Genomic DNA, 25,354 nt, shown 5'->3' with positions numbered 1-25,354 from the left:
AAAAACTTACCTATTTAAAATTACACATTGACTTAGGGCGTTTACAGACTAGCATTTTATACGCGCGCGCCTATAAGCTGGTTTTTGGAAGCGCGTGTAGATGCGTAACGCCGAAACGACTGTACACGTGCAGAAAAAAACGCTAGTCTGGTACCGCCCTTATATAAATAATAATAAATAAACTTGGACATATAAAAAAAAAACAAAAGTTAGTCACCGGGCGAGATTCGAATCCGTAACACTTGTTTAGCAGTCCGCGTTATAACCCGCAGGACCAGACGGACAGTGGCCGGCGACACGAAGTTAGCGACCATATTCTGCGTCGAAAGAAAAACGCATGAAATCTCGAAAACACGCCTTTTCCCAAACATAAGACTAATCTAGATAGATTGTTTACCCCCAAAAACCCCCATATACCAAATTTTAGCGAAATCGTTAGAGCGGTTTCCGAGATCACAGAAATATATATATATATATATATATATATATATATATATATATATATATATATATGCTGGTATATAAGGTAATTCTTGTATATATATATATACAAGAATTGCTCGTTTAAAGGTATAAGATATCTATACTGTTGTCTAAGTACCTACAACACAAACCTTATTATTACTAAGCTTACTGTGGGACTTAGGGTCTGTTTCACAATGTACAAAAACCGCAGCCAAATAACACTAGACCCTACTCATAGTGTTGTGTTCCTGCCGGTGAGTAAGTTTGCCAGAGCTCAACGGGGGGGTCGGCAACACGCATGTAACTCTTCTGGAGTTGCAGGCGTACATAGGCTACGGAGACTGCTTACATTCCGGCTGGCCGTATGCTTGTTTGCCACCGACGTAGAAGTAAAAAAAGAAAGCTACTTGCCACTTATCTGACGAATAAATAAATAAATAATAAATAAATAAATATCATAGGACATTATTACACAAATTGACTAAGTCCCACAGTAAGCTCAATAAGGCTTGTGTTGAGGGTACTTAGACAACGATATATATAATATATAAATATTTATAAATACTTAAATACATAGAAAACACCCATGACTCAGGAACAAATATCCATGCTCATCACACGAATAAATGCCCTTACCAGGATTTGAACCCGGGACCATCAGCTTCGTAGGCAGGGTCACTACCCACTAGGCCAAACCGGTCGTCAACATGTTATATTAAGTTTCACTTGTCCCACTTTTTGAACTGCTTATTGTTTTAATACTAATAACTTAGTAGTCGGTACAATTTCAGATCAACGACATCTCGGAAGACCAAATTGAAACTAAAAAGTTAGAAATGAAACTGGAACCAGACCTGGACCCAGACAATCTGACGCTGCTAGAAATTAAGGCAGAAATGGAACGAGTTGAAAATTCAGGAAAGGAGGAAAAGAGAAAGAAGCGCGGGAAAGAGAGAGGTGCGTGTCATTTTGAAGGCCTCTTAGCCTATTTGGTCATTGGTTGGTTGCTCAAAAGTTAACTGGAAGAGATCCCTGAAAGGGATAAGTTCGCCTTTGTACAAATGATGTGTGTTCTTTCCTGTGATGTATACTTAGCTTAATAATTTAATTTTTAATATATTGTATTTTTGTTTGACATGAAAATGAGATGTACATTTATCAATAAATCATCTGAAATCTGTTTATACACGGTGCTACATGAGGAAACCGAAAGATTTTGACAGTGTATTACAGATCACATTTAGAGACTAAAATGTCATATAAACTGTTATGGATTTCGCCTAGTTTCAGAGTTTATACCAATGTAAAAAAAAAACATCGTAACTTAGTGCAAAACGCCTTTTTGATCGCGATGATGCCATTATGGGGCGTAGTCTAAATCCTTATTGATAGATGTCAAAAAGTGACAAGTAACCTTTGCAAGAACTATAGTTTTTACAAAAAAAAAATCGTAAAAAAAAATTTTCAGTGCCAGTTTTACCATAATTTTAACTTTATATGTACAAATACGTTCAAAATTAAAAAAAAATTTTTTTGGCGAAATTTCCTGAAACTCATATAACATTTTTTCCTTCTTTTGGCCTCAGAAGTACGTGGTTAAAATCTTTCGGGTTCCTCGTGAGCACCGTGTATTTCTTTTTGTACAATAAAGTGTTTTACCACTACTACTACTAATTGGTAGTGGGACCTGATTCTCAGGCAGTCCTTACCTACCTTTTTTTGTTCCCATGCCTGATTATAATTTTTCTCAAACTTGCTATGAAATGTTGACATGACTTACGTCAAATTAGGTCCGGAAATACTACATATCAGGTGGCATGAGTGAAGATGATATGTAAAGGAATTTCATACTGCCTTACACACCTAGGACTGTAAAGCAACCTTCTTGGCATCCAACCATCAACTAGCTTCAGTTAGCTTGGTACGGGGATTTGTTGTGCATATTCGTTGCTAAGCAACGGCGGTGGCGCATCGCGCAGGCGCGCGGACTTACGCGCGTAAGGTTGTACACCGCTGGTAGAGTGGCGAGCCGAGTAGGTCGCCACAAAACAAAATAACTACATTTTTTGTTTTAATTGCAAATTTGAGAAAAGCACTATACAAATCTCGGCGAGAAACGGGGTTGCCGGCCGCGTATCTCTATCCAGCTTCGCTACGCTCAGCCCTATATATCTACTTGGCCTGCAACCCTACGTTTCCCGGCCTCTATAGTACACTATTATTCCATTATGAAAACAAAAATGGTCAATAAGCTTTGTTTTCAGAGGACAGTCGAATGTCAAAGAAAAGTCAACAGCTTCAAAAACGTGCGAGACGGAACCAGTCCAACCAGGAGCTGGAGGAACACTTCACCATCACGCAGTTCCTCACGGAAGAGGAGCAGGTTAGATGGAAGCCAATTTGTCAATGTTTACTTAATTTAATTTTCATCACACTTGCTCGAAAAAGATCTTATTTCATGCAGGTGTAAGTAAGTATAAGTATGTAAATATTCTTTACAGTACATATGGGGCTACTTTATAGCACTAGTCCGAGAAGTAGCATATTACGTTACTGTGTCGAACATTTAAAGGGCCATATGTACTGTAAAACGTTGTACGATACATGTGCGAATAGGTAATTCGCAACTCGTGTCGATTTAAAACACTCCCTTCGGTCGTGTTTTAATTTATCGCCACTCGTTTCGAATTTCCTATTTTTCGCACTTGTATCGTAATGTACTATTATTGCACCAAAAATTATTCATTTTACATACATGTAAAACTACAAATAAATTTTTAAGGAAAATAGAACAACAGGCGGTCTTATCGCTAAAAAGGGATCTCTTCCAGACAACCTTTAGGTAGCAGGTAATTTAGAACTCATACAAAAGTCAACAGGTTGTGCAAGGAGCTAAATATGGAGACTATTAAACACAAACACACATACTACTTATATAAGTGTTAAAACATTACCTAATACACTAATAAATACACAATATAATATAATACAATATATATATTTATGCTTACACATACAATATATAAAATGGCAACTTAAGGTAGAGATAGAAAGTATAGTTTCAGCTGATTTTTGGTATACTGAAGGACAAAGGTATATATTGTTCCAGGGGGAGTTATGGATTATGAAAAAAAAACTATAACTCCCTAGGTCTGTGCTTGTGCCTTCGATGCCTAGCCTATCAAGAAATTACAAAATGGCGGACGAATGTTGGATATGTCACCGTATTTAAGAATTATTTTGCTTAAAGTTGTTTTTTCTTCGCAAGTGTGATGAAAAACATTGTGTGTAACACCGGGGGTAAGAATATTGCAAACTCGGATCTTTAATTACCCCCCCCCCCCCCCCTTCGTTGCACCTTGTACTATTTCTATCTCTTCTCATCTTTACGGCCTATACACATCGCGTTATATTAACCCCCGAAGCAAAGAAGAGGAGTGTCATATGTTTGACGCAAATGTTTGTCTGTCTCTTTGTTGCATCGTAGCTCCTACGTATGGACCGATATCGATGCGGTTTTTTTACGCGAAATTGTGTTTCCTTGCGGTGGTTCTTAGCTATGTTTGAAAAAATCGATCCAGCAGTTAGACCTACCCTGAAATTGCGAAAAATTTATTGGCTTTCCATAGATAACATCGACACCTGATCGGCCAAAATTGTTTGTCCGCATTTTCGTTAGTCATAATTTGGTTTTTCTCAGAAACGCGTTACTTTTCAGGATTATCATGAAACAATAACATCTGTATTCATTACCTGTAATGCACAATACATAAATAAATGATTCTAAACTAAAATGTATGGAACAGTATTATTTAAATGTGTTATTTTTTTTTTTTTCTCTTTCTACTACTATTTTGTATAAATGTGTATTTCTCTCATATAATTTTGTATTATCTGTTTTTTTTTGTCATTTTATTAATTGTATTTCCTGTGTGTATTGTGGCAAACAAATAAACGGATTATCTATCTATCTATCTATCTAAACCTAACCTAACCTATCTATAGGATAAACTAACGAAAATCCTGAAAAGTTAACGGTATTGGTGTTATGACTATATAATGATAATCTGACTATCATTACATTACGTTATCCAATCATTATGTCTAATAAAGGCATCCGTGAGAGACACCCAGTATTTTACGCTTCTCTATACAGGTACAAGAGTTCCTAAAGAGGAAAATGGGCGAGGGTTACTTGGAGGGCAAGTTCAAATGCGAGCTGTGTCTGAAGAGCTTCAAGGAACAGAAGTGGATGGACGCTCACAAGCAGAAACATGAGGTTTGACCACTTGTATACAGGTACGAGAGGAAAGTGGCCGCGGGCTACTTGGAGGCAAAGAGAATTAAGAAAACCAAGAGTGCTCACTCCATACAACGGTTTTGTTACAAAAATACTATTATTTTCGTAGTCTACATCTAGCGTCAAGTAGCGGAACTCTCAGTACTGCTACTCGACAACAGATATCGCGGCAAACAAAAAGTCTAATGCTCAAAGATTTTCCGCTAATATTATAACCAGAGTAAGCGTAGGAGTTGAAAATAGAGTTCCGGTTACTCTAGTTCTTTTAATGTTGGGGGGCAAGTAACACGATTAACTGTCCATCGATGGACCTTATGCCTTTTGTAATAAGGTCCACCGATGGACAGTTAACAGTGTGGGCGATGGTATAAGAGCTGTGTCTCAAGACCAAGGAACAGAACTGGATGGATGCTCACAAGCAAAACATGAAGTTTAAGAATTTTTTTTTTTTACGATTTCGGAAAAGAAATCAAGGTTAACTTCATTATAATACACCGTGTTTTTTTTATTTTCGTTAATTTCAAGGGTACATCTCTGAGCTTAAATTAAGTAACGTTCTCAAAGACACCGGTATCCTAATTAACTCCATTTCGGAGATAATCAATAATTATTATTTATCTTATAAGGCCCTTACGAGCGTGTACACTAGCCTTAAGGCTTGTTAACATATTGATTAGTGTTTAGTACGAGTGTGTACATTTGCTACTAAACGTAAGTACTATCTCGAAAGGTCGATGTTCGAAATGACATTGATATGTCACAGTTTTCAATTGTTTGGTTGATTTAATTGTAATGCCCGTGTTACAACAACGCTATATGCAACATTTAATTACTTTTTATAAAAATAATAATAAATAAAAATTATAATATATTTTTTTTTAATTATCTATGCCATTTCGCTAGCTTAAATGTACTTACCGATACCCCGAAGTTAACGGAATTCAATAAAAACACGGTGTATATATTTGTTATCTCTTTTTGCGTCGGGGTTACAATTAATACAATTATTATAAATTGGAATAAGTATGAAATATTCTGCAATGTGTTGAAAGTATAATTATTTTTTTAGAAAGCGCAAACTAAAGACAGCCGTTCTTATATTTGCATGGGGATCAACATTTTTAAGGTACTTCCCGTTGGCCTAGAATCATAATATATGGCAAAAAGAAATATCTTACAGCAAACTCTGAAAACCCATAATTTGTAGTTACATCTCAAGATAATCTAATAAAATTATAGGAAAATATCTAAAATAAATTTATCGTAACAAAATTTCCGTGACACACAGACATATTAAATATATTTAAATGGGTCACGATCGGTCCGCCAACGCGTGCTTCTGATGATGCTACTCGGTATGGAGCGAAACATGTCGAGCAATTTCCGACTTCAATTTCGTTTTAATAAATTTAATTGTTACAAACTTATAGAATAGAATAGAATAGAATATTTTTTTATTCGTAGACACAAACAAGACACATTAAATTACATGATATAACAAAAACAAAGGAAGTATAAAGTGCCACGAAATGGCCTCATCTCAGCATGTTGCTGGTGGCTTCCAGCGCTGATCTTCCGATGAGACCATCAAGTGAGAAAAATCACGAAAGGTAACAGACAAGAAGGAAAAAGACAAAATAATATAGTATAATAATATATATTATCGTCTTCGAATTTAAAGTAAAATGTGTTTTTTTAGTTATTATATTATTTAAATATATACTATGTTTATATTTACATGGTTTTAATATTGGATAAATTACTTTTCGTAACTTTCAAACCTAACGTATTTTTTAAAGTTTCGAAAATTAGGTAAGTAAGTTACCAAATGTTTCCTCTTCTCAGCCGTCCGCCGGGTCCTACAAATGCACAATATGCCACATCCGGTGTCGAACCCCGAAGCTGTACCGCACGCACCGCGACTCCAACCACACGACCCGTTACTCATGCAGGCGGTGCCAATTCTTCACTTATAGCAAGTTAGTACAGTTCCTATAGTAGACCATTGAATCATGGACGAATAATACCGTTACAGATATCGCATGAGTAGGAGTTTTTGACTCCAGGTCAGACACTCACACGGGTATAAGGCTGCGTTTCCACGAGAGACAACCACACGACCCGCTACTCATGCAGACCATGCCAAATCTTCACTTATAGGAAGTTAGCACAATTCCTATGGTGCATGGACAAATAAAACCGTTACAGATATCGCATGAGTAGGAGTTTTCGACTCCGGGGCAGACATGCACAAAAGTATAACCAATTAACTATGGATGAATATAACAAGAGGACTGACAATGTCTACACAAAGTGAGTACAGGGGGCCTACCGTGAAAACCGAAATTCGCCAATTGCGGGGATCTTTCTCTTTTACTCCACTAAGACGTAATTAGAGTGACAGAGAAAAATGCCCGCAATTGACGAACTTCGATTTTCCCGGTTATAGCCCAGTGCTCATGTGACTAGGATCCTGAATCGACAACTCTTACTCATGCGATATCTGTAACGGTATCCAAACGAAGTTGTAAAATTGTTCACTTATAGCAACTAAGTACAATTCCTATAGTAAACCTATTGAATAATTGACGTAAAAGAAGCCTGAGCATTGTCTATACAAAGTCGAATTTCTCAAATAATCAGCGTCATCTATTGAACGGAAGTTGAGTTATTTTGAAGCAAGTTTGCAAAGCTCGGAACCGGTTTTAATAATAGTGATAAATACCGGTTTATTTTGGTTTTACTCCGAACCTTGATAAGAACGCGAACGTTTAAAGAACTTTATTGAAACCTAAATAAACCGGTTTATTGGCCGAGCGACGAGACGGCCGGTCGGCGTGGTGTGCCGCGTAAACAAAGACACCGACATAGGAAGAAACCGGTTTTTAGATGTATATTTATGAAGCATGTGTATTTGTAAAGCAATATATGGACCGATTCACTGTACATGTAAATACTCGTCATCCTCGCCCGGCTACAAATATGCTAAAAATTCTTCCTCCAGGAAATTGTATTTCAAAAACAAGTTTTTATACATATACCATCTACATAATGGCCCCTAAATTGTTTAACAAATTACCGGATTTGCTTATAAAAGAACAGCTGTCAACGTTTAAGATAAGGTTAAATAACTTATTAAAAGATAAATGTTATTACAATATAGATGAATTTATGATGGATACTTTGACAAATTAATGATTGACTTATAGAACTACCTATTATTTATTATTACTATTAATTAAAACTTATAGAATATTATAAAATGTAAGTAGTGAAAATGTAAAATATTTTTAATAATATTGCATGCGCTAGGCAGCTATGTATAATGATTGTACGTCGCAAGACATGTTACAGAGAACAAAAATTGTTTATAACATCTGTATTCATTACCTGTAATGCACAATATACACCGTGTTTTTTTTTATTTGCTTTAATTTCGAGGGTGCATTCCTGAGCTTAAATTAAGTAACTTTCTCAAAGACACCGATATTCTAATTAACTCCATTTCGGAGATAATCAATCATTAATTTTTATTTTATAAGGCCCTTACGAGCGTGTACATTTGCCTTAGGGCCTGTTTACTTATTGATTAGTGTTTAGTGCGAGTTCATACATTTGCTACTAAACGTACGTACTATCTCGGACGATCGTTATTCGAAATGACATTGATATGTCACAGTTTTCAATTGTTTGGTTGAGTTAAATGTAATGCCCGTGTTACAACAACGCTATATGCAACATTTAGTTACTTTTTAGAAAAAAAAAAGTAGTAAAAAAAAACAAAAAATTAACTATGCCATTTAGTTTCCTTAAACGTACTAACCGATACTCCGAAGTTAACGGAATTCAATAAAAACACGGTGTATAAATAAATGATTCTAAATGATTCTAGGTTCTAAACCGGTTAATCTGACAAGAACTTTATGGAATAGTTCTCCTAAAACCCGGTTTAAAAATAGAGATATTTTTTTATTTATAACTTTAGTTGTAGTTTTAGTTTTTAATCTTTTTCTTTTTTAGCTTTATGTAGTTTTGTTTAAGGTAGGTATATTTTAATGTAGTTTTTATTTTTTATTTTTCAATAATAAAATAAAGATTATACGAACGAAACCGAAATTAAAAGGTTTTGCGTCAAGTACATGATAACGATTTGGAAATTTAACCGGTTTCCGAGCCTTCCATGTCTGTACCATTTTATTTGACGCATCTGCTACTCATGTAGGCGATGCCAATTGCTATACCAAGTAAGAACAATTCTTATATAGATATGATGTGACTGTAGGATCTATAAAATATGGAGGTAAGGAATAAAATCTCCATGTACCAAAAAGTGTCATCAAAAAACCTTAAATCGGTGGCGCTACAATACCTAGAAAACTTGAAAAAAAAAAAACAAATCATAGACAGCGCACTTCACTCCGTCAATAACGCCTAGGTTCTTAGCTACTCTAGCGCTCCTCTGGAGAGATTCGGAACTATTATTTATAGCTGACAGCTGGACACTTTAGCAACAGTTCTACCATTAGAGATTTCACTCCTTTTAATTCCACACTCCATAATAGGATCCTTAACCGACAACTCCTACTCATGCGATATCTGTAACGGTGTCAAACACGATCCGCTACTCATGTAGGCGGTCCTGTAAAGTTGCTCAGTGTGAGCTATACATAATGATTTTGTCATGTTTGACCATACTATGCTGTCTCATACATTTTGGCGAATCATATGTAAACTTTTGGAACAGCAATTTTTTTTTCGTGAATTTTGGGTTGGCTCCATAGTAAACGTTCAGTATACCCGGTCTGGCCTAGTGGGTAGTCACCCTGCCTATGAAGCTGATGGTCCCGGGTTCGAATCCCAGTAATGACATTTATTTGTGTGATGAGCACAGATATTTATTCCAGAGTCATGGGTGTTTTCTATGTATATAAGTATGTATTTATCTATATGCGTATGAATATCGTCGCCTAGTACCCATAGTACAAGCTTTGCTTAGTTTGGGGGCTAGGTGGAGGTGGAGGCAGCCAAATAACACTAGACCCTACTCATAGTGTTGTGTTCCTGCCGGTGAGTAAGGTTGCCACAGCTCAACGAGGGTGGGAGGGGGTTGGGGTCGGCAACGCGCATGTAACTCCTTTGGAGTTGCAGGCGTACATAGGCTACGGATACTGCTTACCATCAGGCAGGCCGTATGCTTGTTTGCCACCGACGTAGTATTAAAAAAAAATAAAAAAAATAGGTAAGATTGTTCCCAATTATTTATTTATTATTTATACCTTAGAATATGGTCCAACAGAAAGTCAACCTGTATTGCAAAATGTATACATTTTTTATTATAATTTTTCATATTTACATATTTTTTCATACAACAAAACAACACGGTGTATTAATTTTTGTTTACAGAGCGCAGGCGCTAAAACACCACGGCTGGCACGAGGGCGTCGAGCACACCTGCCAGCACTGTGGTGCCACCTTCCGGTGAGAACAGATAAAAAGCAGTTGGGGGGGAGGGCAAAGATAACAGTACATTTCAATGCAAGTGAGCAAAGTATGTCATTATTTACGAGTCCGAGACAAGTAAATAATGACACTTGTAAACGTACATTGAACGACGTTTTTAATACATTTGCGAAATAAACCGGCCAAGAGCATGTCGGGCCATGCTCAGAGTAGGGTTCCGTAGGTACTCTTCCGTCACAATAAGCTAAACTGGTTCAAAAGTTAGAGGGGGGGGGGGGGGGACACTTTTTTCTTTCGGAGCAATTATCTCCGAATAAAAAAGTTGATAAATTTCTTTATCAAGAAATGTTTGTTGAAGACCCCTATTGGTTTTAAAAGACCTTTACAACGGTATCCCACACTGTAGGATTGACGCAAAAAAAAATGATCACCCCCACTTTACGTGTAGGGGAGGTTCCCTAAAAAAAAATTTAGATTTTATTGTACGACTTTGTCGGCTTTATTGATTTATATATCCATGCCAAATTTCAGCTTTCTAGCACTAACGACCACGGAGCAAAGCCTCGGACATACAGACAGACAGACGGACATGGCGAAACTATAAGGGTTCCTAGTTGACTACGGAACCCTAAAAACCAATAAAACAAATATTGGTTACGTGAGTACACTTACACACCTTACAGTTACGAATTTTCCTTTGAACTTGAATGATACTGTTAATTCAACACTATACACTAACCCCCTTATTCATAAACGTGTACTAAAGTTACGACGCCGCTAATAATCGTTTGTCCCTTTCCATCATACCAATACGTCGGACAGTAGAGGCGGGCGTCTAAAACGCCCTTAGCACAATGCCCCTTATTTTATTTTACTTCTATGTCTATATCTTTTTTCGGGGTGTTTTGGGATAGTATCATTATTTTTAGAGGGTATGCGCTGTTAAATATTTTATCGCAAAATAAGGGACACCCTTTTTCTCTGCAGCTGACCGTACACATGTACATGTAATGTGTTAATACACAATTTACTAATTCACGCACGTTTTTAATTCTAAAATTGTTGAGCAGCAAGCACACAACGTATATGGGCCACCTCCGACGCGCGCATCCATCTGCCCACATCTGCGGCGTGTGCGCGCGCAGCTTCGTCAGCGCGTACGGACTGAACTTACACATCAAGGCCGTCCATAAGGTATGATGATGATTTAGAGGCCGGGGAACGAAGGGCTGCAGGCTACGTAGATATAGACGGCCGAGCGTAGCGAGGTCTGTTAAGGATACGCGGCCAGCAACCCTATTCCTCGCCTAGATTTTTTTAGTACTTGCAATTAAATAAAAAAATGTAGTAATTTTATTTTATTCGTACAGCTAAAAACAAATTAAGAATCTACTACTATTTGATGGTTGAATGCCAAGACGTGTCACAATGTGATATTTAAAAACAAAAGAAAGTTGCTTTACAGGCATTTGCATATCTTCTTCACTCATCGCACCTGATATGTAGTATTTCCGGACCTAATTTGAAGTAAGTCATGTCAACATTTCATTGCAAGTTTGAGGTTTGAGGTTGAGAAAACGAGTGTTTGTGTAGGTTCAGTGGTTCTTAGCTATTTGGTAGAAATCGATCCAGCAGTTTGAAGAGTATCATCTGTTTTTCAAAATAGAGAATAGTAGATTGTTAACCAAGGGTGGATAAAGTGAAGTGAACCATACCACCCGAGATATTTTGGCGCTCGAACGAAGTGAGAGTGTTTATATCTAGTTCGAGGGTGAGATGATTACTTTTACCCGAGTTAAACACTCTACTTTTATGAACAACTTTTATGACACAAGAAATGTAGGTTATGACTAGAATTTAGATTTTTTTTGTGATCAAAATGTAAATCGCCATTACATTAAAAAAAATCTAAAACCATAGACAATCCGATCTTAAATTGGGATGTGTCTGAAATGGCCTTAATGTATACGCGCCTTAAAAAAAGATAAAATGAATGAATGAATGTGATGTGTGATTTACATTCATCGTCATTTCAATTGATTTATTAATACAAATACAAATACAAATGTTTATTCCAGAATAGAATAATAACAGTATTACATTTATGCTGGCCCCCACACTAGGCATAGCCTGTCCTGTGGTGGACATAATACGGTAGACAAGTAAAAAAGAGAAAACAATACTACAATTGAAAATAATAATGTACAATTATTTAGAGTAAACAATTAAAAAAGAAACAGTGGTGAATGGAATTTACAGAGGTACAGTTTACAGTGAGTCAAAAAAGAAAAGATCGAGAAACAAAAAGTTTAAACAAACATAAATTATTTTTACCATTAGTAACAAAAAAAAATAATCTTCGGAAATTAAGATTTATAATATAATAACACGAAACGTGTCATGTGTATGAGTGTGTGTGTATGTGTGTGTGTGTGAGAGAGAGAGAGTATGTGTGCGTGAGTGGAGTGTGTGTGTGGTTATTGTGACTGAGTTTATTTAATATGGTATCTTGATTACATTTTCTGTGTCTACATATGAAAGATGCATTAAGTTCTTTGATAACACTTTTTTTGCCTCGAAAATGGAGTGTTCTTTAAATTCATATAACCTAACAAGTCGATTGTAAATTCGGGGATATAGGAAGATTGAGAAATGGCGTGCAAATGTAGTTTTAACAGCTGTAACAGGAAGTTTAAAAATACGATTTTTAAGTAATGTGTTGTAATTGGATGAGCTAAGGACTTTTCTATGTACGTACAACGCCACCCTTATTAAGTAGAGCTTCCGAACGCTGAGCACCTGGGCGTCATTGTATAGATCGCTCGTAGGATACCTAATTGGTTTCTTCAAAGCGACCTTCAGCACCGCTCTTTGAGCTCTTTCTAGTTTTAGAATAACAGAGGAGGTTAAACCTCCCCAGGCAAGAATGCAGTAGTTGATAATTGACTGCCCAAGAGCTAAGTATATAGCTTTCAACAGTGAAAAATCGGCTGATTCTCGCAGCAATTTTATTGTATGTATCAGCTTTCGGACCCGACCTGAAACCGCGGAAACTTGCTCTCTGAAGTTTAAATTTTCGTCTATCATAATTCCAAGGTACCTCACTGTTTTTGTTCGTGACATGTGGTCACAAGTGCAATTTGGAACCGGGGCATTAATACAATTACGATTATGGACTTTAATATCTCGCTGTAGTTTTGGTGCAGAAGCTGAAGTCTTATGGAAACATAGGAATTTGGTTTTTGCTGTGTTTAAAGTCAGAAGATTCTGCTTCAACCAAATTGACACTTGTGACATACCATTCTCGACTTGTTCACAAACGTCCTCCCAGGAGGACCCTCGGAAAATGATAGCAGTGTCATCGGCGTAACACAAGATTTCAGCATTCTGTAAAGGAAGAAGTGAGATGTCGTTTATATATAAAAGAAAAAGAGTAGGCCCTAGAATACTGCCCTGTGGTACGCCGAAGGGAACTGGTCTCAGGTCACTGAGATGCTCACCGACTTTGACACGCTGGCTTCTTTCCGTCAAGTAGCTTGTAAACCACCTCAGTGTAGTCCCTCGAAACCCGTATGCTTCCAGTTTCCTCAGTAGAATGGGGATCGAGACCGTGTCGAAGGCTTTGGCTAAATCCAGAAAGACTCCGACACAAGCCCGACCCTCATCTAACTGCGTCGAGACAGTTTCAGTGAGAAGGGTAACTGCATCCTCGGTTGATATTCCTTTTCTGAAACCGAACTGACGCTCCGTTAGAATGGAGTTGCGTTCAAGGTAGGAGACTATTCTTTTATTTACAATTCGTTCCAAAAGCTTTGAGAATGATCCCAAGAGAGAGATTGGGCGGTAGTTGCTGGGTTCATTTTTTGCATTTCCTTTGTGGATCGGAACGACTGCCGCGATTTTCCAGGCTTTGGGGAAAATACCACTCTCAATGCTTAAATTAAAAATCGCTGCAAGTGGTTCTGCAATTTCGGGACCGATGGCTTTCAGAATCTTATTATCTATACTGTCGAGACCCGGAGAACTATTTGGATTTAATTTCTGAATAAGACTGAGCACTTCATTGTTATCTGTAGGGGACATGTATATAGAGTTTAATGTGGGTGGATTTACTTTAACTTTAGCAGCCAGAGACTCTTGTGTTTCATTATCTTTGCTTAGAATTACATTGGCAAGGTTTTGTCCAACAGAAGAAAAATAATCATTGCATACGTTTAAGGATTCCTTCTCGCTTTTTTTATTTTTATTAAATCGTGCGCTGTAGGTGTTGACAATTTCCGATGAGCTATTTTATTGATTGTTTGCCATAGTTTTTTAGGTGTTTTGGTATTTGCAAGGAGCTCTTTTTTCTCATATTCAGTTTTAAGATTTCTAAGAAGTTTAATATAGAAATTACGGTATCTTGTGTAAATCAGTTTTTTGGTTGCATCGTTTGGAAACTGCTTAGAGATTCGATGAAGTTTATCTCTTTGTTTTGAGCACCTAATGAGTCCAGGGGTCATCCAGGGATGGATACAGAATTTAGAGTGACTAACTTGAATCATTTTGGAGTTTTTAGAGATCGCGTTTGAAACAATAGTAGAGAAAAGAGACACTGCGTCATCAACATTGCTTGCTTGTACAACAGGAGACCAGTCAACAGATTCAAGCTCTTTATACAGTCCACAGTAATCAGCTTTTAATCGAGATCTCTTTGGAGTTGTGTTCATATAACGTCCTGATTCTATTCCGATCATAATCAAGTCATGGTCAGTGAGGTCAGTTGAACAAACAATTGATTTACCGTTATACGTACATGGGATGAATATATGATCTATGCAGCTTTTACTATGAGTTGGTTTGTTTATAGATGATAGTAATCCATGCGAAGCGAGTAAATCCAGATAACTAGATGCATGCTCATCATCAGCTGCAGAGTCTAAAATATTAATGTTCATGTCACCTGACACTATTAGGCAAGAATTTCGGCGGGCGGACTTAAGGAGTTGGTCCAGAGACATAATAAAATTGTCAGTATTAGGAAAAGACGGGGACCGATAAAGACCTAAAACTGTACAAACGCTTGGAATATCTATCATAAGGCAGTTTGCATCCGCTATATCTGGTTCCGAAACGTTTGGTGACCATTTGTTTTTTACATAAGCGACAACTCCACCTGATTTGTTTATATACTTTTTTGTACTGTGCGATACATATCCTTCAATTTGTCTAATCGTAGAGTTTTCGTTGATCCAACATTCGCTTAAAATAATAATATCAAAACTTATATTCAATCTTGCAAAAATCAATAAAAAGTTATTAAAGTTCCGTTGCATACTTCTTATATTTACTTGAAGAAGTTTTAGTGTGTATTTAGTGATTATGGGACTACATTCTTCAGGTGTGGAGATAGTATGGCATTCGAAATTAAACGAGTTGTCGATTTCAGTCATTAGATCCAACGTTGCCATTGAGAATAGATAAATAGTAAACGTAATAGTAGTCCAGTATAGTAATGCCTCCATATGTTATAAGTGTCCCGTACGTGTAATAAACTGTGACACAGAGTGATATGTATTTTAAAGTAAAATGTATGTATTAAGTGTTCTGTTTTATATTTATGTGTAAGTGTATAGATATGTGAGAGTGTAATAACGTGTGTGTAAGGGTAATATGTAAGTGTATTTAAAGTTAGGTGCAAGTAATGCAACGTCATGATAGTTAGACTCAGTTGGCAAAATTTCAGCAAACATAATGTATAAGTGTACCAGGTCAAACAAAGTCTGTCAAATATAAACGTCTTACATAAATTATTCGTCCCGGTTTCCTGACAGCTTCTGAAGATCTTCATAAGATCGAATTTGAAGGGCTGGGCTTCCATCTTTACCTTCGTGCTTTCTGATGTAGATGCTTCCTCTGCGGATCCAGCAGTATCTAAAGCCATGCTCTTTGACCCATGCTCGCACGTCACGAATAAATCGCCTGTTGTCACTTGTCAGTCGCTCATTTATAAATATTTTCGTTTCAGGTTCTGCTGGAACAATGTCCTTGCTATTCAGCGTTGAGCGCCGTGTCCTCGCATTTTTCAGAAACTCTTCGCGTTTCACTCTTCGCACAAAGGAAACTACTAAGGGCCGTGGTTGAGCGCCGTCTTTGTCATATTTGCGGCGCGGCGGGCCCGTGCGAGATGCGAAGTTCACATCAACGTCTTCAAGCTTCATTCCCAACTTTGAGGCCGTTGTAAGTATCATGTGATAAGGGTTCTCGTTTGGAGTTTCAGGGAGGCCTATGATTTCTAGTTCAGAATTCAGTGTGTTTTGAGTCTGCTGATTCAATTGTTTTTGGAGATCTGCAACTTGGGCCTTAAGTAAGGAGTTCTCCTTATCCTTTTCCTCTAGTTTTGTGATGCGCGCTTCATAGATATTGAGCTTTTCGGATAGCGAGTCAAAGCGACTGTTAAAGTCAGATCGCAGTTTAGACATGTCATCACGCAGTAGTCGTATTTCTGATATCAGTGAGTTCATGTCCTCCGGCTGGTTGCGTTGCTCCGACTCAGCTCTATTCGTATCCGTCAGGTCCATATCAGGTGAGCTGGTTTTAGCAGGTGGTGTCTCTGTCTGCCCGGCGGCGGCGGGGGTGCACTTTACGCACGTCCAGTTCGTCTTTGGTGTCTTCTTAAAGTTAGATGCAGTTAGGTTCATGCAAAGGAAGTGGTACAGTGAGCTGCACTGGCAACACATAAGCTTTTCAGCAGGCTTCACTGGTCTTCCGCATTCGCCACAGGTACTCATGATGCAAAATTACCGAAATAATGTAGCACTAGCGATTAAGTTAACCAAAGTTCGCGGCGCGGCGATTCCTGGAAATCTCTCGCAGTCACTAAGCCGCAGCTACTGTGTATACTAAAGGGCGTAAGAGCGGCGGTTACTGAATACACTTACGCGTTTCACTGAGTCGGTCCGGATTTTTTGAGTTTTCTACTTTATTGCAAGTTATATTTTTAATCCCACTTACTTTTATTTAATCACTAAGTTGTTAGGGATGTTTTAGTATAAGTTTCGAGCCACAAAACACATTTTAAACCAGTAAATTGATTAATATTTACGGAGCGTTTAAAAGCGCTGTTGATGCGCGGGAAGCGCGCGGACAAACGCTTATTTTTATTAAACAAATACTTGTTGATTTCATACATTTAAATATTAAATACAAGTACATAGTATAATTTTTAATATTGCAATGCAATTTGACATTTAATTTCGATAATACTTGGTCTGAAAATGCGGAAGCTAATATGAGAGCTTATAACTGAATAATATGGCATATATGGCTGTTAGCCGTTGCTCGAAGTACAAATAAAAAAAAAACTTTCTACCCTAAGGTGGGAAAAGCAATTTCCCACCCGGCTATCAGCCTATAAATAAATAAATAAATAAATATTATAGGACATTATTACACAAATTGACTAAGTCCCACAGTAAGCTCAATAAGGCTTGTGTTGAGGGTACTTAGACAACGATATATATAATATATAAATACTTAAATACATAGAAAACACCCATGACTCAGGAACAAATATCCATGCTCATCACACAAATACATGCCCTTGCCAGGATTTGAACCCGGGACCATCAGCTTCGTAGGCAGGGTCACTACCCACTAGGCCAAACCGGTCGTCAACCTATGAAAGGAACTTTCCGAATAGGAGAAATGAAAATGATATTTTTGTCTTTGATGACTTGGTCTATTTTTGTAATATTCCTTAATGTTTACAAGTGTTGTTACAGGATATAAACAAGCTAGAAAACGACAGCACGCGCTGCGACGAATGTGACGTGACGTTCGTCTCGCGACAGATGTATGTCAGACATTTACTCATCACGGAGAGACACAAGGAAATGTCTAAGGATATGTAAGTAATGAGATTCTTCTCTTCTTCCTCGCGTTGTCCCGGCATTTTGCCACGGCTCATGGGAGCCTGGGGTCCGCTTGACAACTAATCCCAAGATTTGGCGTAGGCACTAGTTTTTACGAAAGCGACTGCCATCTAACCTTCCAACCCAGAGGGTAAACTAGGCCTTGTTGGGATTAGTTCGGTTTCCTCACGATGTTTTCCTTCACCGAAAAGCGACTGGTAAATATCGAATGATATTTCGTACATAACTTCCGAAAAACTCATTGGTACGAGCCGGGGTTTGAACCCGCGACCTCCGGATTGCAAGTTGCACGCTCTTACCGCTAGGCCACCAGCGCTTCTGTGATCACAAATCTCCCACTCAACATCAGACAGGCTCAAACCAAGCTCTCGTTTAAGCGCATGTTACGCAAGCACTTTTTCGACAAGCTCTCTGGTTAATTGTCCTTCGTAGTCATAGTATTTTTTGCACTGGGTACATAAGTTAATAGTACCTGGGCGACCGAGCTTTGTTCGGTTATAAATATTTATTGTAATATGGTGGTGTATAGGTGATAATCTTAACTACATTTTTTACTAAATTAAACTTGTCTAAAACAATAAAATTTAAAAAATTATATATAAACTTGAGCATATAAAAAAAAACAAAAGTTAATCACCGGGCGAGATTCGAACCCGTAACACTCGTTTCTAGCCGTCCGCGTCTTAAGCCTCTGGACCAGACGGACAGTGGCCGGCAACACGAAATTAGCGACCATATTCTGCGTCGTAAGAAAAACGCATGAAAACTCGAAAACACGCGTTTTCCCAAACATAAGACTAATCTAGATCGATTGTATACCCCCAAAAACCCCCATATACCAAATTTCAGCGAAATCGTTAGAGCCGTTTCCGAGATCACAGAAATATATTTATATACAAGAATTGCTCGTTTAAAGGTATAAGATATATGTATGTATATTTAATTATAGTATATTTATGTAAGTTTTTTACCGTTAGTATATATTATTTATCGCTATATTGCTTGTTTTAAGTTACTTATTCTGTTTTTTTATGTTTAATGCCTGCACGTACTACCGTTTCTGTTTAGCCTGATGGTTGACTGGTAGAGAATGCCTTTAGGCATTAAGTTCGCCATTTGTACTTTATTTGTTATATTGTGCAATATACACATTTGTACTTTGTTTGTTATTGTGTTTGTTTGACGACCAGTTTGGCCTAGTGGGTAGTGACCCTGCCTACGAAGCCGATGGTCCCGGGTTCAAATCCTGGTAAGGGCATTTATTCGTGTGATGAGCATGGATATTTGTTCCTGAGTCATGGGTGTTTTCTATGTATTTAAGTATTTATAAATATTTATATATTATATATATCGTTGTCTAAGTACCCTCAACACAAGCCTTATTGAGCTTACTGTGGGACTTAGTCAATTTGTGTAATAATGTCCTATAATATTTATTTATTTATAAATAAAATGAATAAATAAATCTATAATGTACAAGAGTGAGTGAGAAATACCAAATAGTGACCAGAATCGAAAATTATTTGAAATAGAGGTGGATTGTCGAAGAAAATTTTGTGGCCACAATAAAAATTATTTTTTTATTGGAAAGGGTATACCCCGAAGTTGGTCCCATATAAATTTGGAAAAAAAAAACCAACCTTAAGGGTAGGAAAATAGGGGATGATTGATTTTTCACTCACCAATTGTAACGTATGACCATGCATAACTTTTTACAGAGTACAGATACGTGTTAAATTTGTTAAATATCATAAAGTGGCGCCATCTAATAGATCAAAGGCCAAAGGTATAGCGACATCGTTTCGAGCGATGGCGCCATAACCTTTAGGTTGTGTCCCGTAAGTAAAATTAACAAATTAAACACACCAGTGAAAGGATAAGGATCAAAGCCAAATGGCGTTCTAAAAGTTTTAATAATGTGTCAAAAGATGGCAGTAAATGTACGTGGCTACAAAGTTTTCTTCGAAAATACACATCTATTTCAAATTCTCTTTGCCTAAATCCGTCTCAGGTCTATGGATTACAAAGTAGAGCGTTTTGACCCTTTTTTTTTTGTAGATTGGGCTGCAGAAAGTGCGGCGAGCAGTTCGAAAGCGCGGAGGAGATGGAAAAGCACACGCACTATAAGGAGAGGAAGTACGTTCGGAAAGACGCGCCGAGACGGACCATCAAGTGTGACGAGGTCAGTCTAAGAGCGGTTTTACATTGTCCGATCCAATATCGGACATTAGGTAAACAAAGCAAAAGTATATAGCCAAGACGCGCGAGCATACCTTGTTCCGCGCCCGGCCCGCCCCGGGCCGCGGCCGGCCGGTCGGCGACACCTCCTCGTAACTCATGAGGCCCTGGTACTTGCTACTTGCTAAATTAAATTTTTGGACAGTTTTTTCTCGATTTTGGCCACCGTAGCCTACGGAGACTAACAAGCAACGCTAAGCGGTCTTCGTAGTCTATGGGTGTTGCTATATTACGGGTGTCACATGCGTGTATCTGACTTATGAAGTCATTGTTTTTACTATGCAACCAAATGAATATTTTGTAAGTTGGCAGCAATGCACTTAGTTTAAAACTGTATTCGTTTTGATTTTGTTAGGTTGGTAGCCATTAATTGCAGTAACGTTATAGCGATGCACACCACACCTTCCCCCTTAAAAGAAAAAAAAAATAGAAATAGGACCTTTCGAATTGGTCTGCGGAGTATATATATATATACAGATTATGTGAAAGTGTATGTAACGTACAGTGCACACCACGGGGTCACCCACTAGGCCAAACCGGTCGTCAAACGTGTATTTATTATTTTAAAAACTTGATAGAACTAGTCTATCTGATTAAAAAAGCATATGAATGAACTGAATTAAATTTGTGTTGCAGTGTTCAGAAGTGTTTTCGCATCCAAACGGCGTGTACCAGCACTATCTTCGCGAACATCCCGATACGCCGTACCGGTTCGCGGTGAGACGGCACTATCTGTGCGAGCAGTGCGGCAAGACTTTCAAGGTGATTGTTTACAGTTATCGCAGGTGTATGTTTATCAAACGGCGTGTACCAGCACTATCTTCGCGAACATCCCGACACGCCGTACCGGTTCGCGGTAAGACGGCACTATCTGTGCGAGCAGTGCGGCAAGACTTTCAAGGTGATTGTTTTCAGTTATCGCAGGTGTATGTTTATCAAACGGCGTGTACCAGCACTATCTTCGCGAACATCCCGACACGCCGTACCGGTTCGCGGTGAGACGGCACTATCTGTGCGAGCAGTGCGGCAAGACTTTCAAGGTGATTGTTTACAGTTATCGCAGGTGTATGTTTATCAAACGGCGTGTACCAGCACTATCTTCGCGAACATCCCGACACGCCGTACCGGTTCGCGGTGAGACGGCACTATCTGTGCGAGCAGTGCGGCAAGACTTTCAAGGTGATTGTTTACAGTTATCGCAGGTGTATGTTTATCAAACGGCGTGTACCAGCACTATCTTCGCGAACATCCCGACACGCCGTACCGGTTCGCGGTGAGACGGCACTATCTGTGCGAGCAGTGCGGCAAGACTTTCAAGGTGATTGTTTACAGTTATCGCAGGTGTATGTTTATCAAACGGCGTGTACCAGCACTATCTTCGCGAACATCCCGACACGCCGTACCGGTTCGCGGTGAGACGGCACTATCTGTGCGAGCAGTGCGGCAAGACTTTCAAGGTGATTGTTTACAGTTATCGCAGGTGTATGTTTATCAAACGGCGTGTACCAGCACTATCTTCGCGAACATCCCGACACGCCGTACCGGTTCGCGGTGAGACGGCACTATCTGTGCGAGCAGTGCGGCAAGACTTCCAAGGTCAGAGTTTACAATTATCGCAGGTGTAAATATTCTTTATTGCACCACAAATAAAACAAATTTAAAAACAAATTTACAATGTAAAGAAAGGTAGCAACAGGCGGTCTTATCGCTGTAAGTATTCTTTTGTATATGCTATCTTTGATAGCACCTTATGCTTACTTTGTATGCCCAAATTTCAAAATTCGCCCATAAATCGAATTCTAAAACTTTATAATAAACAATTTTGCAACTCTTGCGCATAAAATAACACTTCTTTCATCAGCTTTTGAACAATAAAGAGAGCCTTTACCGGCTAGTGTGGATAAAATAAATAAATAAATGTTTTATTTCCAGTCCCCGGGCTTGCTCCAGCAACACGGGCTCATCCACCTCGGGCTGCGGCCCCCGGCCGCCAAGAAGCCCCCGGGCCGCAACTCGTGCCGCCTGTGCGGGAAAACGTACAGCAAGCTCAGCGGACTCTTTAGACACAAGCTGGTACGTGGCATACTTTACTTTAGACACAGACTGGTACGTGTCATACTTTAGACACAGACTTGTACTTATCATACTTTACTTTAGACACAAGCTGGTACGTGCCATACTTTACTTTAGACACAAACTGGTACGTGTCATACTTTAGACACAGACTTGTACTTATCATAGTTTACTTTAGAGACAAACTCGTACGTGGTATATTCATATTCATATTTATTCATATTATATACTTTAGACATAAGCTGGTACGTGGCATACTTTACTTTAGACATAGACTCGTACGTGTCATACTTTAGACACAGACTTGTACTTATCATAGTTTACTTTAGACACAAACTCGTGCGTGGTATATACTTTAGACATAAGCTGGTACGTGGCATACTTTACTTTAGACATAGACTCGTACGTGTCATACTTTAGACACAGACTTATCATAGTTTACTTTTTACACATTCACTGCCAGACAAAAAAACGGCGCACTACCCCAGAAACCGGTGGTCTATAGCTGCGTACAAAACAACCCGCCCAGCGGGTTGTCCGGCATCTGAACAAAGTTCACGAGCGCCCACCAGGTGGGTTCCCGGCAGTGAATGTGTTAAACACAAACTTGTACGTGGTATATACTTTAGACTCAAGCTGGTATGTGACATACTTTACGTGTCATATTACAACCTAGTTGGGTTTGTTAGATTTTTCTCGCGGAGTATTAATTGCCTGTTGAAAGAAAAGTACATTCAGCTTGTAACAAAAAAAATACAAAAAACCTTTTTTTTTTCAGACACACCTAGGCGTCCGTCGGCACAAATGTCATATCTGCGAGAAGGCGTTCACGGACACGTCTAACCTAAAGCAGCACGTGCAGGGCGTGCATCTCAACATACGAAGGATAAGGAAGCGATAATACAGTGTTTGCAGGTGTATGTTTTATTGTACCAACTTGAAGCGAAAATACAGTGTTTGCAGACGTATGTGTTTTATTGTTTCCCCGCCTACCCAAGATGACAACCGATAATATATATGGAAATAGTCACGTTAGTTTTCATTACATCTGTCATCCCGATATTTTACAAGCTATGGAAGGTAGAGGCAAGGAACAGAAACTCCTTCGGCAGAACTGTTGCAAGTGTCCAGCGGTCAGCTATAAATAATAGTTCCAAATCTCTCCAGAGCAGCGCTGGAGTAGCTAAGAACCTAGGCGTTGACAGAGTGATGTGCGCTGTCTATGATTAGATTTTTTTCTCAAGTATTCTAGGTATTGTAGCGCCACCTATTTATGTTTTTTGGTCGGACACTTTGGTATATGGAGATTTTGTTCCTTGCCTCTACCTTTTATATTACAAGCTTTATATTAACTTGCAATGTATGTACGGGTCAAATCTTTCAAGTTAAATTTTACCCACTTCCCGAATTCCAATGAAGCTGAAAAGTTGCATACAATATGTAAGTTGGGTGACAATGCAATATTATGGTACTATAGAGCTGATCTGATGATGGAGACAGGTAGTGGCCAACGGAACTCTATGATAAAACATCGCAACCTAATTGTGTTTGGAGTTTTTATAATTGTCTCGAAGAGTATTAGTTGCCTGTGGAAAAAAATACAGTCAGCGATAATAGATTGTACCAAAAATTAAATTTGTGCAAAAAAAAAGTTATTTATCTTTTAGTAGGCTGGTAAATCAGGTTTTAGGTTGCTTTCCGTTCATATCAACTCGGATATATGTGAATATGGTATCAATGCATTCAGTTTGATTTGAAAGTTTTTAAAATTCCTTCAATTCAAAACTAAAACTACAGACTTGTGTTATCGTCATAGGTGCGTAAGACACCATTTTCTTCCCCTAGATTTGAGAAGAAAAATCACTGACTTAGTCTACTTAACTAAAATCTTAAACGGATCTGTTGATAGCCCGGAACTGGTTATGAATATTAGTTTTCGTATCCCCAGAGCTTCTTCTAGACACTACCGACCTTTGTCACTTCCACCGACCAAAACCAACTATCGTCAAAATTCATACTTTGTCCGAGCTCCGAGGTCAATGAATGAACTGTGTCATAGCAACGATCAACTGGATTTACATCTAATGAAACCTGCTATAATTAAAAACCTCATGGCATCTAGTTTCTTTGCTCCCCTGCCTGTAGAAGATTAGCATAGGTTTAATTTTAATTTATTGATTTAAATAAGAAACAAATTACTTCTTTCTTTTCACATAGCATGTTTTGGCGTTTGTAAAGTCTTTAATTTTGTGCTAACCTGTAATATGACTACCTTTGTATCCTGTCTGTGGAAACCTGTAATTGGCTTCCCTGATACATATTTATGTTAACCTAGTTTTAGTTTACTTAAGCTGTTGGTTTTCCGAATCAAATAAAATAAATAAATAAAATGTCCTGAACACAAATATATGAGATGAAAAGCGCGAAAATAGTGGGGGTAGTTACTGTGACGTCATAAAGTAGGCAGTACAAAGTTTTTTACTTTTAGGGTTCCGTACCAAAAAGGTACAAAAGGAATCCTTATGATGCGACTCTGTCCGTCTGTCTGTCTGTCACATCGCTAAATATCTCAAGAATCACTTTAGCTATCGATTTGAAATAATTATGAACAACGCTAACCCAAACACATTGAAAGTATATATTTTTATTAACTATGGAAAATGTCCAATATGAAGAGGGGGCAAAATTTCAAAGTCTAGGAGCCCAAATTGTACATTCCAAAACTAGTTATTCTTTTTTATTTATTAGGAAAAAAAGATATTAAAGAAAATGTGAAAATACCTCATTTGCTGAAACTGTTCTTATACATCATTTTGTATAATTTACTGATGATTTTTTTTAAACTGTCCCTTATCGTCACATATTACCGGGACGCACGCTTGCGACCTCATTATTAAAAGGCAAG

General features: G+C 38.2%; 1 protein-coding gene and 1 long non-coding RNA gene across 3 annotated transcripts in view; both read left to right on the top strand.

Annotated features, from left to right (window-relative positions):
• LOC133532837 (transcription factor grauzone-like) overlaps positions 1 to 21,375 on the top strand; it is a 31,236-nt gene extending 9,861 nt beyond the window's left edge. The window contains exons 6-14 of the mRNA XM_061871690.1: positions 1,257 to 1,422; positions 2,730 to 2,848; positions 4,622 to 4,744; positions 6,611 to 6,744; positions 10,169 to 10,243; positions 11,296 to 11,419; positions 17,989 to 18,113; positions 20,197 to 20,320; positions 21,013 to 21,375. Of these exons, the coding sequence (XP_061727674.1) occupies positions 1,257 to 1,422; positions 2,730 to 2,848; positions 4,622 to 4,744; positions 6,611 to 6,744; positions 10,169 to 10,243; positions 11,296 to 11,419; positions 17,989 to 18,113; positions 20,197 to 20,320; positions 21,013 to 21,375 (1,353 nt within the window). The remainder of the gene's footprint in view (positions 1 to 1,256; positions 1,423 to 2,729; positions 2,849 to 4,621; positions 4,745 to 6,610; positions 6,745 to 10,168; positions 10,244 to 11,295; positions 11,420 to 17,988; positions 18,114 to 20,196; positions 20,321 to 21,012) is intronic.
• Positions 21,376 to 21,735: 360 nt separating this feature from the next.
• LOC133532710 (uncharacterized) lies at positions 21,736 to 23,413 on the top strand. 2 transcript variants are annotated; one of them, XR_009801741.1, is made up of 3 exons: positions 21,736 to 21,833; positions 22,309 to 22,449; positions 23,228 to 23,413. It is a non-coding gene; the product is annotated as an uncharacterized LOC133532710 (long non-coding RNA). The 2 variants fall into 2 exon arrangements; XR_009801740.1 differs by lacking the exon at positions 21,736 to 21,833 and adding an exon at positions 21,858 to 21,972.
• The last annotated feature ends 1,941 nt before the right edge of the window (positions 23,414 to 25,354 follow it).

Source organism: Cydia pomonella, chromosome 27, assembly GCF_033807575.1.
Source record: "Cydia pomonella isolate Wapato2018A chromosome 27, ilCydPomo1, whole genome shotgun sequence".
In the NCBI taxonomy this organism is placed as follows: domain Eukaryota; kingdom Metazoa; phylum Arthropoda; class Insecta; order Lepidoptera; family Tortricidae; genus Cydia; species Cydia pomonella.
Note: the sequence above shows the minus strand (reverse complement) of the source record. Positions and strands in the feature narration are given on the sequence as shown.